Source organism: Mobula birostris, chromosome 20, assembly GCF_030028105.1.
Source record: "Mobula birostris isolate sMobBir1 chromosome 20, sMobBir1.hap1, whole genome shotgun sequence".
Classification (NCBI taxonomy): domain Eukaryota; kingdom Metazoa; phylum Chordata; class Chondrichthyes; order Myliobatiformes; family Myliobatidae; genus Mobula; species Mobula birostris.
Genome location: NC_092389.1, coordinates 9,324,701 through 9,344,729, shown reverse-complemented (window position 1 = coordinate 9,344,729; position 20,029 = coordinate 9,324,701). Strand labels below are relative to the sequence as shown.

At 39.5% G+C, this 20,029-nt stretch overlaps 1 protein-coding gene across 1 annotated transcript in view; it reads right to left on the bottom strand.

Annotated features, from left to right (window-relative positions):
* Positions 1-2,000: 2,000 nt before the first annotated feature.
* Positions 2,001-20,029, bottom strand: part of LOC140184916 (succinate dehydrogenase [ubiquinone] cytochrome b small subunit, mitochondrial-like) — a 36,870-nt gene continuing 18,841 nt past the window's right edge. The window contains exons 2-4 of the mRNA XM_072238115.1: positions 18,481-18,591; positions 13,935-14,079; positions 2,001-5,333 (exon numbers count right to left, since the gene is read on the bottom strand). Coding sequence (XP_072094216.1) covers positions 5,168-5,333; positions 13,935-14,079; positions 18,481-18,591 — 422 coding nt within the window. The 3' untranslated portion in view covers positions 2,001-5,167. The remainder of the gene's footprint in view (positions 5,334-13,934; positions 14,080-18,480; positions 18,592-20,029) is intronic.

Here is a 20,029-nt window from a genome sequence, read left to right as displayed (position 1 = left end):
GAGCTGCTCCAGCCTATGGTCAGGCCACACTTAGATCCCCTCCAGTTCGCCTACCAGCCCTGACTAGGAGTTGAGGATGCCATCGTCTACCTGCTGAACCGTGTCTACGCCCACCTGGACAAGCCAGCGAGCACTGCGAGGGTCATGTTTTTTGACTTCTCCAGTGCGTTCAACACCATCCGCCCTGCTCTGCTGGGGGAGAAGCTGACAGCGATGCAGGTGGATGCTTCCCTGGTGTCACGGATTCTTGATTACCTGACTGGCAGACCACAGTACGTGTGCTTGCAACACAGTGTGTCCGACAGAGTGATCAGCAGCACTGGGGCTCCACAGGGGACTGTCTTGTCTTCCTTTCTCTTCACCACTTACACCTCGGACTTCAACTACTGCACAGAGTCTTGTCATCTGCAGAAGTTTTCTGATGACTCTGCCATAGTTGGATGCATCAGCAAGGGAGATGAGGCTGAGTACAGGGCTACAGTAGGAAACTTTATCACATGGTGTGAGAATTATCTGCAGCTTAATGTGAAAAAGACTAAGGAGCTGGTGGTAGACCTGAGGAGAGCTAAGGTACCGGCGACCCCTGTTTCCATCCAGGGGGTCAGTGTGGACATGGTGGAGGATTACAAATACCTGGGGATACGAATTGACAATAAACTGGACTGGACTAAGAACACTGAGGCTGTCTACAAGAAGGGTCAGAGCCGTCTCTATTTCCTGAGGAGACTGAGGTCCTTTAACATCTGCCGGACGATGTTGAGGATGTTCTACGAGTCTGTGGTGGCCAGTGCCATCATGTTTGCTGTTGTGTGCTGGGGCAGCAGGCTGAGGGTAGCAGACACCAACAGAATCAACAAACTCATTCGTAAGGCCAGTGATGTTGTGGGGATGGAACTGGACTCTCTGACGGTGGTGTCTGAACGAGGATGAGTCCCAGTTGCCTGCCATCTTGGCACAATGTCTCCCATCCACTACATATGTCAGGTTGGGGCACGTCGTACTTCGACCCAGAGACCTCATCATCACCGAGCTGCACGCTGAGCGTCATAAGAAGTCATACCTGCCTGTGGCCATCACACTTTACAACCTCCCTTGGAGGGTCAGACACTACCCTGCGCCGATAGGTGGGGTCCTGGACTTATTTCATAATTTACTGGCATAATTTACATATTACTATTTAACTATTTATGGTTCTATTACTATTTATTATTTATGGTGCAACTGTAACGAAAACCAATTTCCCCCCGGGATCAATAAAGTATGACTGTGACTGTGAAGTGCTGTCTTTCAGACAAGACCTTACATAAGAATTTTGTTCTTTTAGGTTGATCATAGTCAATTCCCCAAGGTCAATTAAGCTTAGCTCCGAGAGGAATAAACTGGTGTAGGGTATTCAAAATTAATGCACTTTTTCAAAAACACATCTTTCACACTAAAAGTGTTGCTTTAGTCATTTTCAAAAAAGGATGCAGTAAATTTGAAACTTCAGCTCTCTTGCATCTCAGTAGGTAATGGTGTCAATCTTAGCAAGCTTCAAAAAACAATGCTGAATCCATTGACTGTCTTGGATTGGAATGACCACTTGATTAACAATATTATTTCCACCCGAGGTTGAAGAGTGTGATTGAGGCAACACTCACAACACACCTGAGGAACTCAGCAGGTCAGGCAGCATCCGTGGAAACAATCAGTCAACGTTTCGGGCTGGAACCCTTCGACGAACCCTTCCAGCATGTTGTGAGTGTTGCTTTGACCCCAGCATCTGCAGAGTATTTTGTGTTTAGAGTGTGATTGAGTACAGAATATGCCAGTTCTGAACTAATGTGAAGCTAATCACACAATCGTTTCAACCCCACCCAAGTACAAGATACGACTCCATCCTTAATCATACATATCCTTTGCAGATTAATATTTAAGAAATTATTTAAACAAAGAATCTTAACGGAGACGTGAGTGAAAACCTGCTCCAGAGAAAAACACAGTGGTTGGTGCATAAGAATAAGAAGTCTTTTAATAAGTTGAGCATAGTTTAATTGTAATTTGCTCTCAACTGCCACAGGAGCATAAAAGCTCAAAGCTTCTACAGTTATGTACATAGAATCGACCACTTCTACAAATATTCTGGTAATAGCTTGCACATATTTGACAAAATCCTTCAATATTTTCCATCCCTAGGGTTGCTAATTTTACAATTACCGAAAAAGTGACAAAGCTTGAAGGGATAAATATTATACATCTACACTGGTCGAGATACTATTAAGCAATAGCATAACAAGTAAATGGTTTCTCTCCACCCACAGTCACATTAATTCTGTAACTGAACAATTTCCCTTGAAGTCTGCCATAACCATAATATATACCTTGTAACCATCTATGGAAGTAATGACAACAAAAGGATTTTTTTTTTTTGGCTTTTCACTGGTGTCACAATATCAATGTTACTACACTGCAAAAATATTTGTGGTTTGATATGGTATATAACTTCACCACCAAGTTCAAGCTGTTCAATGCCAATTTTCTGGATTAATAGACTGGTTGAAAAGTTTTAGCTGTCCCACATCAGGTTTGCAAGTTTTCCAAATTTTTTAAAAAAAGAGCAAGAATAACTAACATCCAAAGCAAGCTTCTAATTGCATTTAACAACCTATTTACAGGCACTACATAATTGCAGACAATTTTTCTGAAACATAATTACATTGAATACAAGATTATGTTCTTCCGAAGCACTTCATCTAACATGCTGAGACTGAATAAGATTCCTTTAAAATCAAGCACTCAAATTTTCATTCAAATTAAATTTTGTATGAATGGATATAATTGCAATAAACACAGTATAATTTCTGTATCCACAAGGAGATGATATCACGACTTAAGGTTTTTGGAGATACTTATGCAAACAAGTCTTAGGCAAATCTGTGTATTCTTATGCACATCACCAGGAACTTGTTACGTTCCTGCACTCCTCCCCACATACACTCACATAAATTTTTTCAGGTTATTTCCCAATTCTGAACTTCAATTTTGATTCTCTCTAATGCAGAAAATTACCCAGTGTTTTTTTTTGTGATTCTGTGTTTGGGATGAAATAATGTTAACAAAACAACTTTAAGAATTCAGAACAAACTTTATGTAAACTTAGTTAAATTTAGTTGGTATCGTCTTCCATGTTAAGAATGGTATGTTACACTTGAATCTTACAGATGGAATGATATCTTAAACCACAGGAGTAATATGTTAATCCTACCGCAATGCTGAGATCAAATTTAATGTGTTATCTTTTTACACATAGTTAGATGGCTTCATCCACTTCAAGATTTTTTGGTACTACAGGTAACAACACTAATCACACTATTAACTCCAATATATCCTACAGCTTTAAATAATATTGGCATTATCTAATGGTATAACTGAAAAAATATATTTTCACTTGAAGGTTGTGAAACATTGGAACAATAGTACTCCCCCTCCCCCACCAAAAGAACATCACGGTTGGTTGCTTTGTCAAAAACAATACTTCTTTTCCTTTCTATGTGCTTTTCCCCCTTACACCTCTTGCCAGCCATAATTTTGTTTTGGGATCCAAGTGCCTATTTTTTTTCATACAACTCTGGAAAGGGCAGGTCAGCTGATCACAAAAGTTAGGGGTTATTATAATAGCTGAAGAAAATCTAATCCTTGAAAAACACTGTGGAGAAAGTCCATCTGGCATACATTTGGACAACATGTGTATAACACTCTTTCGAGCCTTGCGCTTAGCTAACACCTTTAGGATGCCCCAGGTAACTTCCAGACAATAAAGTCTAGTCGTTGTAGAAACACAGCAACACACACTGCACAAACCAAAATTAGCAAGAACATCAACAACTTGTTTTATTAAAAATCTCTAGTAAGGTAAAATTGATTTAAAAAAACCCAAATTAACCAACTTCCTTTTATCGAAAAGGTTTTCTACGAAGGAACAGGGGAAGTTGCTGTGTCAAGTAAATGAAATCTTTCTATTTTTGGAACCCAAATGCAGTGAAACACTTCAGGAATAATTCCACATGAAGATTCCCTTTATTGTCCAAATAAGTTTGCCTCCAAACCCAATACTATCCTCTCTTCTGGCACAATATATCCAATGACATAAAATTATACATCATTCCATAGCATTTATCAACAATTTGTTAAGTTACCTAGCAATTATGAAGTTAACTGTTTTAATAGTACTGAATTATAGTCAATTTTGTAATGTAGATCTATCCAAAATCATATCACATCGGATGCATTGCAAACAGGGAATATGCTTTTTTTCCCTCCCATCAGAATAATTAAATTTGAAACCCAGGCTAAAAACAAAAAAAAAAACAAATGCTGAGTTGGGATATCCACATCCTACAATGAATGCCTTTGATTAAAGAAGATATCATTTCAACGAGCAAGACAGGCCTCAATATGCACACAGACTTCCACAGCATCTAGATTTGTTTCGCAAAACAATTAATACTAAAAAAAAGTCACTAGTAGACTTTTTTCCTTCAATAATGAGGAGACTAAATAAAGAATTTGGAAGACAGAAAAAAAACACCAAAGTTAAACAAATTCAGACAAATCTAATTATTGTTAAACTTTTATTATGCAGTGATTAACAAGACTTAGATTTCTTACTGCATTGCGCAATTATAACTGATGAATTTGGGAGGAAAAGCTAATGAGGAAGAAAGTAATAAAATGAGTAATAACATAAAAGATTATGCAAATCAGTGAAGTCAGTAGGATACGTGATGATTCAGATCAAGCATAATCTTACACAAAAAAAGGCCTGGTTTTCTCCTGTGGAAAATGCAAAATAAAATTTAAATGACCATTTCGCTATGGTTTTGCATATGATTCTAAATTTTGGCCAATGTACACAGCAAGCTGCGTCCCTGGTCATCACTGATGTAATAACATGCATGGTAGGAAGAGAAATGAAAGTAAAGCACAAGTGCAAGATATTCCAAAGACTGACAGAACAACTGAATGACATAAGGCAACATCTGCAATCAGTGTAAACATGGCTTAAAATTACATTCTGAAATACATGTCCTTCTAGTAAAATTTTTGTAAAGAAATCGCTGTTGTGATTTGTCAATTTTTTAACAAATTAAAGCAATGCCAGAAGTTGAAAGAATAAAGCCAAAATCAATTAGAGGCTCCAAAGCATTGCCACTGCTTTGCAAATCCCCACATCGTGATAATTGAAGTAGCATAGCCCAGCGAAAGTGACAGCTGACATTATCTGGAGGCCCATCTTGGCCAGCTTCACTTTTGCCTCTCCGTGTACGTAATCTGTAATTATTTGCCCAAGGCCCCTAAAAGGAAACAGAGTGGTTATAAAATGGGTTAATATGGGAAATAAACAGGCATTGGACTTGCACAAAATGATCAAATGATTGTTCAGTGCATCCATTTTTGCATTATATAATGAATCAGCCCATTTTCCCCACACGGAATATTTGAATAATAGGTGGTGCTGTGGTGCCAACAATCTGATGTTATAATCTTTCCATTTTAAGTCCATAAATTAGTAACCAGTATTTTGAGCAATCACTATAACATTGGAAAGTCTGATTAAATTATGAAGAGGAACAGAAATCATAATAGCAATGCACACACAAAATGCTGGAGGAACTCAGTAGGTCAGGCAGCATCAATGGAAATTAATAAACAGTCAATGTTTCGGGCTGAGATCCTTCCTCAGGTCTGAGAAGGAAAAGGGAAGATGCCAGAATAAAAAAGGTGGGGGGAGAGGAAGAAGCTTGCTGGAAGATGATAGGTGAAGCCAAATGGGTGGGAAAGGTAAAGGGCTGGAGAAGAAGAAATAAAACAGGTGAGGAGAAGTATACCTCCAAGAGGATCACAACCTTGTCGTAGCTTGGAGGCTTGCGTGCCTCAATGACAGAGAACTATATTGGCTGGAGTCAGGACTTTATGTTTTAGCTCTTGGTAGGCTCACCCATGCCAAACAGGTCAAAGGGAAGAAGCCAGATTAAGAGTGGTCCACCAGTCTTCCAGGTTTTGAATTAGATCTGAGAAACAACCCTGACTGGTAAAACAAAATTGTTATAGAAACAGCAATGAAGAATCCTTCTACATCTGAGGGCAAAGGTATTCCTGAGTCTCCTCCCGGGACTTGCATGACTGACAGTAGTGAAAACTGAGCCACTGACATGATGAAGGAAGCCCTGAGCACTGCCAAAGATGGAGGACCTTCATCGCTGCCCTAAACGCCAGCGGCATAACGGGCAATAAGTACCAAGCTAAGAATGGGCAAGTGGGGGAAGAATTTGTTTACCGGAAGGGAAAAATTGATATTCATGCCATCAGGTCGGAGGGTATCCAAACAGAATCTAAGGTGTTGTTCCTGCACTCTGAGGGTGACCTCATCTTGGCACAAGAGGCAGCCACAGACCGTCAAGTCGGAATGGGAACTGGAATCGGAATTAAAATGCTTAGCCGCTGGGAAGATTTCTCTTTCCAGTAAACATATTCCCCCTTCCCTTCTTTTATTTCCCACTCTGACCTTTAAAATCTTCTCAACTGCCGATTACTTCCCCCTGGGTCCCCACCTCCTTCCCTTTTTCCTATGGTTCACTCTCCTCTCCTATCAGATTCTTTCTTCTCCAGCCCTTGACGTTTCCCACCCACCTGGCTTCACCTATCACCTTCCAGCCAGCCTCTTTTCCCTCCCTCCCCACCACCACTACCTTTTTTTTTACTCTGGCATCATACCCCCTTCCTTCTCAGTGAAGAAGGGTCTCAGCTTGAGACGTTGACTATTTATTCTTTCCATAGGTGTTGCCGGACCTGCTCAGTTCCTCCAGCATTTTGTGTGTGTTGCTTTTGACTTCCAGCATCTGCAGACCTTCTTTTGTTCATAAAAGCACTAGCTTAGGTTTAAGATTCAAGATTGTTTAATGTAATTTTCTGAATTTCCTGTACACAAGTGTAAGGAGAACAAAATAACTGTTACTCTGGATCTAATGCAACACAGACCAGCAAAAGCAAGTACAAAAAATACACAACATTAAGAGATACAAAAGGGACAATCAGGAGTGGTCTGCACTATTCAGGTAGAGCCACCAAATTGAACACTTAAAACTGTAGTAAATGGGCTATATGATATCTACATGCTAACACTGGATTTAACACCAAGGCAAAAAGATAACCAAATGCAGTAACACTGTAAGAAAGGGTATAAATCAACAAATAAATACTAAAAAAAAATGGGGCATATAAATAAACAGTATAATAATCATGGAGGACTGTAACCTTCATGTAGATTGGGCAAATCAAGTTGGAAAGAGTAGCTATGAAAATAAAATTATAGACTGCATCTAAGATAGTGGCTTTGAATCTAATTACACTGGACAACAAAGATTTGGCTTCCTGAATACTTTTGGGTGTATCTTATGGATTGTGGGCTGTTAGTCATGAAAATCACCATGGGATTTCCTTATCATGCACCATTAATTTTTGGAAAGTGCCTATATTTGTTATTTCAATTCATAATTTAAATAAATTAAAACGTTAACCACAATATAAGCTGAAAAGTTTTCTATCTTGTCCAGGAATGGCTGGACATGCTTAGGCAAGGCAGACACTGCGTGGCAGGACAGGTTTTATAAAGGCTATAAAGGCATTATGCACATATCTTTCTATACATTGCGTTTACATGTAAATCAGTTTGTGATCATGTTGATATGCATGCTCTACACGCATAGCATATTGTGTGCACTCCTTATAACCATTTTGTTATTTCCATAAGACCACAAGATATAGAAGCAAAATTAGGTCATTTGGCCCATCAAGTCTGCTCCACCATTTCATCATGACTGATCAATTTTTCCTCTCAGCCCCATTCTTCTGCCTTCTCCCCATACCCCTTCATGCCCTGACCAATCAAGAATCTATCAACCTCTGTCCTAAATATACATAAAAACCTGGCCTCCACAGCTGCCTGTAGCAACAAATTCCACAGATTCACCACTCTCTGGCTAAAGAAATTCCTCCTCTCTGTTCTAAAAGAACACCGCTCTATTCTGAGGCTGTGCCCTCTGGTCTTAGACTGTCCCTCCATAGGATACATCCTCTCCACCTCCACTCTATCAAGGCCTTCCACCATTCGATAGGTTCCAATAAGGTCACTCCTCATTCTTCTGAATTCTAGTAAATAGAAGCCCAGAGCCATCAGATGCTCTTCATATGTTGCACACAACGTAAGTTGAAAGGTTTTCTATCTTGTCCAGGAATGCCTGGACAAGCTTCGGCAGGGTGGATGCTGCGTGGCAAGACAAGTTTTAGTTTTTTTTTGGCGTGTGCCTGCATGCGTGCTCGTCTGTGCGTGCGCGTCTGTGTGTGCATGCGTGTTCGTCTGCGTGTCCGCGATGATAGATTTTTCATGGCTTTTTTTTTTTTACAAGGCGCAGAGAGAGAGAGAGAGAGAGAGAGAGAGAGAGAGAGAGAGAGAGAGAGAGAGAGAGAGAGAGAGAGAGAGAGAGACAGACAGACAGACAGACAGACAGACAGACAATGTGGCGCGCCACTCCTCACACAGACATTTTCGCAGTATTTTCTCTTTGTTTTTACAAGGTCGAGTTGCGTTCTCGACACTCAACCCGGCACAGATGGAAAGCGTACTCGGGGGCGGACCCAACTAGTTTTGAACCCGGGAGCCTCCGCTCCCAGGTCTGGCGCCGATGTCGTTGCGCCACCAGCCGGCCCACAGGACAGGTCTTAGAATGGCTATAAAAGCATCATGCACACACCATTCTACGCATTGCGTTTCCACGTATATCTGTTTGCGATCACGTTGATGCACATGCCATTGCGCATAGCATATTGCGTGCGCTCATTACAATAAAGTAATTGTATTTTTAGGAGTATTTGTGATAGAAAATTTCCCTATCATGCACCATTTTGAAATTGCCTATACTGTATTTGTTATTTCAATTCATAATTCAAGTCAATTAAAATGTTGCACACAATGTAAGTTGAAAGGTTTTCTATCTCGTCCAGGAATGCCTGGACATGCTTAGGCAGGGTGGATGCTGCGTGGCAGGACAGGTCTTAGAATGGCTATAAAAGCATCACGCACACACCATTCTATGCATTGCGTTTCCATGTATATCTGTTTGCGATCACGTTGATGCACATGCCATTGCGCATACATAGCATATTGCGTGCGCTCATTACAATAAAGTAATTCTATTTTCAGAAGTACTTGTGATAGCAAAATGTCTCACCAATGCTGCAACAGCCGCAATACTTCCTGTAATATTTGTGGCGAGTATATGCTTAAATCTCAGATGCAGCATGACTGCTATTAAGCTTACGAGCGCTATTTCAGGTGTAAGATTGGAGACCAAGACAAGGCCTGGGCTCCTGAGACTTGTTGCGCAACATGCACTGCTGATTTTAAGAGCCTGGCTCAGAGGTACTTGGAAGTCAATGCCGTTCGCTGCCCTGATGATAGTGAGAGCAAAAGGATCATGTGACAGACTGCTCCTTCTGTCTGACCAGTATGTCTGGTTTCTCTGCCAAAAATACCCCAATCTCCCGTGAGACCTGTGCCACATGATGATACTGAAGACACCAGAGACATGGAGTGTCGAGGAGGCAAATGAAGATGCCATGGTGCACAAGCCAGGAATGGAAAACAACACTGATACAGATTTTTAACCCCTTATGTCGAGTGAGTCTCATCTGATAATTCAATCTGAGTTAAATGACCTGGTCAGAGACTTGGATTTGTCAAAAGGTAAAAGTAGGATTACTGGGTTCAATACTGCAAGGTTGAAATGAATCTGTTGTTACCAGGCACAAAAATTTCTGTGAAGGATTTCGATATTTGAGACAGACGTTTCCCAGAATAACTGGTATCAAGATTAAGGGAGGCATTTTTGTTGGTCCACAAGTCAAGCAGGTCATCAATGACAGGCAATTCGAAGAATTTCTCATGGGACTGGAGAAAGTCGCATGGATGTTGTTGAAAATTTTCTTGGCAACTTCAGAGGACCAAACTACGTTCAACTGGTTGATAACATGCTTCAAGCATACAAAACCGTGAAGGTCAACATGTCCTTACAGATTCTTTTTCTACATTCCCACTTAGACGTCTTCCTTGCAAATCTTGGTGCTGTCAGTGACGAGCATGGTGAAAGGTTTCACCAGGACATTGCGGCCATGGAGAAACGGTATCAGGGCAACTGGAATCTGTGAATGCTGCTTGATTTTTGTTGGCCACTGAACTGAGAAGTCTCAGACACTTGAGGCCAAACGAAAATCATCAACAACACATTTTTAGCTTAATTCAACTACGACAAAGCGTCAGCACCATTATGCAATTAAACGCACTATATTCAATAAAAGTTAATTTCTTGTTTCTCCAAATTCTGACATGATAAGTCATCTGAAATTATATTTGTGTTCAGCTTCAAGCTTTCTATCATAACCACAAAAAAATTAAGGAAGCAACACTTTTGAAAAAAATTGTGGTCCAATGTTATGGGTAATGAGTCAGGTTCACTAAATAACTCCAGGAAAAAAATGAACAAGTAATGCTCATGGCACAATAGAATTTTTTAAAAATTCAATCTAAGAGGGAGAAACTTGGGTCAGAAACTTTGTTATATTTGTATAAAGAAACAGAAGGACAATAAGAGTTGGCTGAAGTGGATTGGGCAGACAGATAGCGGAAAAGACATTAGGCAAACATAGAAACATAGAAAACAGTGGCAGACATTTAACGAGATGATTTATGACTCTGAAAAGATGTATTACAGCAAGGGCAAAAGATGGGAGGAATGAACCAATTAAGATAAGAAGGGCAATAAAGTGAAAGAAAAAACATTCAGCAAATTTCAGCAGTTGAGCTGAAGACTGGGATAAATTCAAAATCTAGCAAAGGAGATCAAAAGGATGATAAAAATTGTAAAAATAAACCATGAATGTGAACTAGTTAGGAACATAAAAGCAGACAAATAACAGCTTTATTCAACATATAAAAAGGAAATGGGTCAAGTAAACATAAGTGCCTTAGAGAATGTGATTGTAGAAAAAGTCAGGGAAACATGGAAATGGCAGAAGAGTTAAGCAGACATCTTGCATCAGCCTCTACAGAAGCTACTACAAACATTTAATATTGAACAATGCCATTGACAAATTAAACACTACAGAAATTCTACCGCCCTCACTGTGCATATGGGCACATGAATTGTGCCTCTAGAGGCCAGAACAGAAATATTCATAGACAAGATAACATGGTTAATTCCCCTGTAAGATAGCCTGCATCTGAGGATTCCAAAAGAAGTGGCTACCAAGATAATGGATGTATTGGTTGTAATTTTCCAAATATCTTTATATTCTGCAGAAATACCAGTAAATTGGTACAATACAACATCCCTATTCAAAACGTGGCAAAATGCCAGTTAGCCGAATGTCTATTGTTGGAAAATATGAGAATCAATTATTTCAGAAGTTATAGCAGCACATTTGGAAAATCATAATCCAAACATGCACAGTGAGCATGACTTCATGAAGAAATTGTGTCTGACAAATTTAGCACTGCTTTTTGGGGAAGTCTCGACCAGAATAGAAAGATGTAGACTTTTACATTATTTTGGATTCCCACATGTTTAACATGATTTTAACAAGGTTAAAATCATAAAAGATAACTTAGTATTGAAAATAATATATCGGTGCAGATTAAAGATTAATTGACAGGTAATATCAATGGAGTTTTATGGGGATTAGTACTGAGACTGCAACTGATTGCAATGTACATTAATGACTTAGGGAAAGGAAGTGAATATATGGTAGCTAAGTTTACAGACAACACAAAGTTAGTGGGAAAGCAAATTACAAATAGGATACAAGGAACTTGGGGATATTCTTCAGTTGAGTGAGTGAGCAAAAAGTTGGCATAAATAGTGTATGTTGCTGATTAAGGAATAAAAGAGTAAAGTTTTATTTAAGTGAAAAACTACATTAAGCTCAAGCATGAAGAGCTTGGGGAATTTTTATAAACACTGAAAATTTATCTGTAAAAGATAATAGGGAAGGGTGGTTAGCCCTTATTTCAAATGGGTTACTGTATAAAAGGCGGCAAATCACACTGCAGATGTACAATGTACTAGTGAGGCATGAACAGTATTGTGAACAATTGTGGGCTCTGTATACAAGGAAAGTTATTTCACTGCCATTGATTCAAAGAAAGTACACCCAGATGTGGAAGGATAGTCCTATGCAGAAAAGTTAAATAGGTTGGGACCCTATTTGTTGGCATTTAGAAGAATGGCAACCAATCTTATTAAACAAGTGACTTTGGAGGTTTGACGGGGTAAAAGCTTAGGAAAACGTTTCACCTTATGGGAGCATTTAAGACTAGTGAGAATGATCTCAAAAATAATGAGGTGTCCATTTTCAATACATACATTTAATGTCAGAGAAATGTAAACAATTTAAGACTGAAATGAAAAATAATTTATTTTTGGTAATTCTTTGCAAGAAGCAGCATAGTCCTTATGTGTGTATAAGACAGAGATTTGAAAAAATGCGAATCATGGACAAGGTGTGCCAAGACTCTGTTCCTATGCTGCACATATTTATCATTTTATGTTTTAGAGGCGGGAAAATAAGGGATAAAGCAAAAGGGTAGGAAAGCAGACCAAGGAATGTCAGATCCCTGGCACATTGCAATTTTGTGATGGAGGAAGACCATTCGACTTTGCTAGAAAATAAAAGAGCACTCAAGTGATTCAAGGAAGTCCTCCTGGCAATTTTTACTGACAGGAGTCTGACTTCTGCCTTCCATACCATCAAAGTATAGAAAAACAGGAAGAAGGGTGAATGGGAAAACTACTAGTTTCCATTTTATCTCTGATGTAGCCTTTGAGTCTAAACTTAGCTTAATTAAACTTGTTCTAAAGTAATGGTTACAATGTGAATATATATTCAATAAACATTTTGGGAAGATAAAAATAAATATGTAACAAGGTACAAAACACTGCTCTGTCCAGTATGCACCAATTGTTTTGTAAATGCTAATGACAATTAGATGTGATAGAGACAGATTATTGCAGGCAAATAGCTTGGAGATGAACATCATACATCTGTTTAAATAGGATTTTACCTTCATAAGTAACACTGATGGCCATATTTTATCAATAAGTAAATTACTGTTTTAAGACAAAAGTTTTCTTTTAGTTCATTTTACAGGATCTAGGGGTCACTGGGAAGGCAAGCATTCATTACCCATTGCTGACTGCCCCAAGGTGGTCAACCAACTTCTGAAACTGTTGCAGTCCTCTTGAAGTCATACTATACTGTTGGGTCAGGAGCTCTAAGATTTTAGCCCAGAGAAGATAAAGAAATGAAAATGTGCCAACTGAAGTTATTTTAATGTACTAATTTAGTGCACACAAATTAAAACAACCAATATGAGATACAAATATCAGAATGCATCATTCAGTCCCATTCAAAATCTCGCATCTTGACTTGAGATTCAACTACGAATTTTAATTTTTCACCATCACTACAAACTTCTCCGGCTGCAGAACCTTCATAAGTCTCAGCATTCACCAGTTTAGTTTCACCACCCTTTAAGTAATGAACCACAGCATAACAATGGCAACATGAAAATTGGCTTCTTTTTAAAAAAATGTTTCGCTATGACTTACTTTTATAGACACCTGCCAATGAAATGTGTTTCTCTCCCTTTCCTATAATCTGAAGCTCCTGTTTGCTTTCTCTGTTGCAAGGAAAACACTCGAGCTTCTCAAATATCACCACGTAACTAAAATGATTCATTCGTGGTGTAGCTTTATTTGAAGAGTATATCATGTCTTAAAAGTTAATTTAGAAAAATTAAATCAATAGAGGCAGCTTATTAGATGACTTTAAAAAAATCTTACCAGTGGCCATGGAGAGTGAGGGCTGCAGCCAGTGAATAATCCATGATAGATCCCGGATAGACGTAGGCAGCAGGAAGAAGGCCAAGTAAGACTACGCTCAACATCCGTTCACTGGTCCAGTGCAGAGAAGCAGCTTTTGAACCAGCTACGAGAGAATGAAGCAAAACATGAACATTGTCTATCATAATGTTAATGAGAAAATACAGGATTCTCTCATTTCAAATCATAATCATAGCATACATATATTAGAGTAGGACATACACAGTCAACAGCATGGCCCTGAGGAGTGTTATTGAGCAGCAAGACCTTGGGGGTGGAGGTATAAATTTCCTGAAACTGGCAACACAGGCAGACAGTGACGAAAGTGATGTATGGCATGTTTGCTCTTTTTGGCCATGACATTGAGTACCGGAGTCATGTTACAGATGAACAAGTGATTGGCTACAGTATTACCTGCAGTTCTGGTCACCACTTTATAGGGACAGTGTGATTAAGCTAGAGAGGATGCAAAAAAGATTTACACAAATGAAGCACACGAGTCCTGCCGAAGGGTTTTGGCCCGAAACATTGACTGTACTCTTTTCCATAGATACTGTCTGGCCTGCTGAGTTCCTCCAGCATTTTGTGTGTTGTTCAGATTTCCAGCATCTGCAGGTTTTCTTGTTTGTGAAACAGTGTGGCTTCCCCAATGAAGCCAGTTGAGTATATAAACGGATGACGTCCTGCAGACAGTTCGCAAAAATGCTACTTTTACTTCTTTCAAATACGATTCTGCTACTAAGCTGTGTACGATTAGAACCTGTGATGTACATTTTGATGGTTTTTGTCTGAGCCGATTGAGCAATCTGGCGCTTTGCTGTTTCTGAGCGAGTTCAGCGAGATTGGGAGCAGAGTGTGCGTGCCGCCTGGACGCCTGGAAACCCGGAGGCCGGGTGTGAGCCCATGATCGACTCCATAGCTTCTCTCCAACTGAGGTGTCAAGCAAGTCAGAAATCGACAAAGATGAGAGCCAGGGATGGATGGGTGTTCAGTGCCATCTACATGGATTTGACCGGTCTCGCTAGCTCCTGTCGGAGGAAAGTGCAGGAGTCTTGCGATCCGTGTTGCAAGGATTGATCAGTGAGGCTTGTGGCTGTGGACTCATTTTGGGGGACTTCAAAATTCATTTTGCATATGTTACTGGATTCTGGTTGCTGTTTGATGGGGTGATCAGTACTGACTGGGGCACTTTGGTGATTAGTACTAAACTAACTTTTCCCTTGTTTTAAATTCCAACTTGATGAATAACTTAAATTTTAAATCCCTAGCCATAATGATTTAATCTGATTTCATATCTCCGGGAGCAGTATTCCTCCAGTAACCTACCCACGTTGCTATCACATCTCACATCTTAAGCTTTGATCAATAATTACTTCAGATTTCAGATAGCTGGAGGACAAGTGGTCACATAAGGTTTAATATAGCTGTTTACTTTTCTCTGAGTGGTGGCTCCCAAAATACATTTCAAAAGGACTTATTGCAGATCTTCATTATTAGTTGGAAGTAGAGGCATCTCGCAGAGGGAACAGGTTGGCAAAGGATTTTTTGTTTTGCAGACCCATGTGTGCCATCAGTGTCTTTTCTATTTCAGTGAAAAACTGACTTGGAGCTTGGTTTCCAAATGCGTGCATTTTCAAGTATTGTCTCCATACTGTAGCCTGATGACCGAGGGTTAAAGTTGTCTTGACTTTGGAATGAAAGCGACATGATCTCCGTTGCAGACACACCACGGAAAATACAAAGAACAGCACCAATCACTACAGACCTATGTGATGTTATATGGCAAATTCAGCCCTTGAATTTTATGCCTCCTCAGACTGAACAGCTAAATTTAGCATAGTTGCCACCCACAAAACCCAAAGTTTGAAATTACATAATCAATTTACTGTTAATGATTTTTTTTTAAAGTCAAAATTTACCCTGTAATTTCACTCTTCATAAAGCAAAAAGATATGACAGCACACTAAGACAATGAGAAAAGACAGGCAGGTGATAGGGCAAAATTGCCGTCAGTGAGATGCCGTAAAGTGTAACGGGGCCAAAATTGAAAAGGGTGATGAATACACGACAGGAGGTGTTATATTTGAATGCACTCAGTATACGGAATAAGGTAGATGATTTTGTAGCGCAGTTAGAGATTTGCAGGTATGACGTGGACATCACGGAGTCGTGGTGGAAAGAAGATCATAGTTGGATATAGGTTCAAGTGCTTTCCCGTCGTATATGACAAATAAACTCTTCTTGGGCTTCCAACCCAGTACAGGTATCAATTTTAACTGACATTTCAATGACAAACTCTACCATCTTCATCAGGGATGATGCCTGGGCATGTCTAATCTGGTGGTATTTATACCCCCATTATCCATCCGTCCTGATTGGTGAAGGACATCAGGTCCTGATGAAGGGTGTTGGCCCGAAACGTCAACTGTGCTCTTTTCCATAGATGCTGTCTCGCCTACTGAGTCCCTCTGGCATTTTGTGTGTGTCGCTGCTGAATATTTCTATCATTTTCTGCTTTTATTTCAACTTTTTAATACATTTATAACTATTGATAATGGAATAGAAAAAACATATATCCAAACTCATTAATGACCCAGAGATATTCAGGCTCATAGATGAAGTATTAAATTGCAGAAAGGTATGTACAGATTAAGTGATTGGGAAACTTTTGGAAATCAATCTGAAATTATTAGTTTATTATCCAAAACTATTCATGGATCTAGTATCAGGTGCCAGTGTCAATAGAAATATTTCTAAACCTTACTGCTTACAGCTCTGTTTTATTTTTTGGGCTCTCCCAAGAGAATTTTTTGCTTTTTTCTGAATTGGAAAATTTGCTGTTGGTCTAGAGTGGATGATCTCATATTGGTCAATATGAAATCATACAGACGATATGCAATCATCCAGCCTAGACCAACAGCATATTTTCCAAATAGAAAAAAAAAGCCCCAGAGTGTCCAAAAAATAAAACAGACCTTTAGGCAGTAAAGTTCAGAAATACTTCTATAGACACTGCTACCTGATGCTAGATCCATGAATAGTTTTGAATAATTAATAACTTCAGATTCAAAAAGGTATTAAGAAACATGAAGTAAAATATATAAACATCAGAGAAATACATGACAGGTGATCATAACTGTAAGGGATATTCAATGTAATTAGCATTGTAAATAACTCACTTCCCTGCTATCGTATTCTATAAAACAGCTAATTAAAGATAGTAATGCATTTACCTTTTAACCACGTATCTTTAAAATTTTGTGGGCATTCAATAGAAGGCCCTTTTGTTCATTCAAATCACACGGCTAACTACCTTACAGTTGCAACAATACCAATCAACTAGGGTTTCCAGTCACAGAATCAAGTTTGGATTTATGTTGCCACTCCGTCTTCTTTTTAACCAATTTGGCATTGCCACATTAAAATTTGCATGGTCTGCATTAAATACACTGGCCTTCCTTATCATGTCCAAGAATTCAGTTAATCTAGTCAGAGAAAATCTTTCCTTTAACAAAGAGACAGTAAGTGCCCTTGATTAACCTGCGTCTTTTTAGATAAATGCCTATACTGTGCTTTCAAGCTGATTCTAAAAAGTTGAAATAATTACCCAGTGGACCTCATCCCTTACATCACGACTTGCATGTCTGAATCTCAGCCGTGCCTACCACTAGTATGACATATGCATGTGCACAAGTATTTTAGTTCACCAAACTTTATATTTCACTGAAAAATACGTTGTTTCTTCTTCAATATATTTTGTTCAGACAACTATTACAGCTCGTTTGTAACCAGCTACAAGATTTCAGATAAAAACCCTTCCTTATTTCAATAGGTGTAAATGTAAGCAAGCCACTGACAATGTTTGCATGTCAGCTCTTTTAACGCAGGATGTCACATGGTAAGATTATGAACAAGCTGTCTGCTCCCCTCATTCTGTACTCAACACATATCGTATCAACACATGAATAGAATAATTAATACCGAAGAGCCCTGGATTAGAGGACAAACTCTCGTTGACCACATCTATCTTTCCCCAACCATGATTACTAGCTAAATGCCCAATTTGGAAATGTCCAGCTACAACCACAGACAATTCTTTTCCTTCAGCCTGGCTATCTTTGCCATTTCCTACTTTGTGACTTAATGTGATTAAGCTTGTCAATTCAAGTTTGTAAAGACATGGAGGAACTCAGCAGAGACGAATAAAGAGTCAATGTTACGGGGTGAGACCATTCATCAGGACGCCAACTCTTTATTCCTTTTCATAGATGCTGCCTGACCTGCCAAGTTCCTCCTGTATTTTGTGTGTGTTACTCTGGATTTCCTGTCTACAGAATCTCTTGTGTTTAAGAGTACAATGATAGGGTATCACCAGTTTGGAGCACATATCCAGACATTGATTTAAACTTCACCCACACTTCGTACTCCACAGAACTCTCTCTTAAGAGAGAGAAAAAAAATCTTGGCTTTGGAAGTAATAACAAAAATCGCATGATACAACACTTACCAAAATGTGTAGGAGATGTATGAATCTGAGATACTAACAGCACATGGGGTTCCTGAATCTTCCTTGAAGCAACAAGAGGCCCAGCCACCATCAACTTGCATATGAATGGTGCTACAGACAAAGGAAGATATAGGTTTAAAATTAATTTCAATAGAAAATTTAAAATATAAAACATCCTTAAGATTCACTTATTCTGTTACTAATCCTCTGTAAATAATTATAAAATGGTGCTTGGAAAACCTTTGTTTTGTGCAATGATTCTCCTATAAGGTAAAACCTAACAGCATAAATGGCTGTGATGCATCTGGTGATCCTGTAATCCCTGTTACAAAGGCTAACATCGGAACCCCCTTCAAAAGGGCCTGATGGTATACCTGACAAAGTACTGAAAATCTGTGCCAACCAACCGACTGGAGTATTCCAAGACATCTTCAACCTCTCACTGCTTCTTGGGATCATACTGGATCCCAAGAAGAGCAGGGTCAGCTCCCTAAACAAATATCATTCACTGCAATGAAGTATTTTGAGAGAATTAACTGCTTGAGCAAGGACCTGGACCACTGCAATTTGACACCTACCATAACAGGTCTACAGTGGACCCAATCTCACGGGCTTTCCACTTGGCTTTGGAGCATCTAGACAACAGCAATACATACGTCAGGCTACTGTTTATCAATTAGAGCTTGGTGTTCAACACCATCATCCCTTCATTACTAATCAACAAACTTCAAAGCCTTGTCCTCTGTACTTCCTTCTTCAACTGGATCCATGACTTCCTCATCAGGAGACCAGTTGCTGGGGAATGATAATACCTCAAGGATATGTGCTTAGCCCACTGCTCTACCCTCTCTACACTCAAGACTATGGCTCCACACAGATCAAAAACCCCAAGATTGCCAATGATAATATAGTTGTTGGCAGAATCTCAGCTGGTGAAGAGGAAGCAGACAGGAGTAAGAGAGATCAGCTGGTTGAGTGGTGTTGCAACAACAACCTCACACTCAATGTCAGCAAGACCAAGGGATTGATTGTGGACTTCAGGAAGCAGAAGTCAGGAGAACACACACCAGTCCTCATCAAGGGGTCTGAAGTGGAAAGAGTGAGAAGCTTCAAGTTCCTGGGTGCCAACAGCTCTTAAGATCTACCCTGGAACCAACATACTGATGCAATAACAAAGAAGGCATGCCAGGAGCTCTACTTCATTAGGACTCTGAAGAGACTTAGTATGTCACCAAAGGTTCTTGCATATTCCATCAGATGTACTGTAGAGAGCATTCTGACTGGTTGCATCACAGCCTGGCATGGAGCTTCCGATGCACAGAATGTAAGAAGCTGCAGAGGGTTGTAGACTTAGCCAGCTCTATCACAAGCACAACTCTCTCTGCCATTAAAGACATCTTCAAAAGATGATGCCTCAAGAGGGCAACATCCATCATTGAAGACCCACACCATCTAGTTCATGCCCTCATTGCTGTACTACCATGGGAGGTGGTGGTACAAGAGCCTAAAATTCATGTTATATGTACTTCTGGTTACTCCATTTTTTATT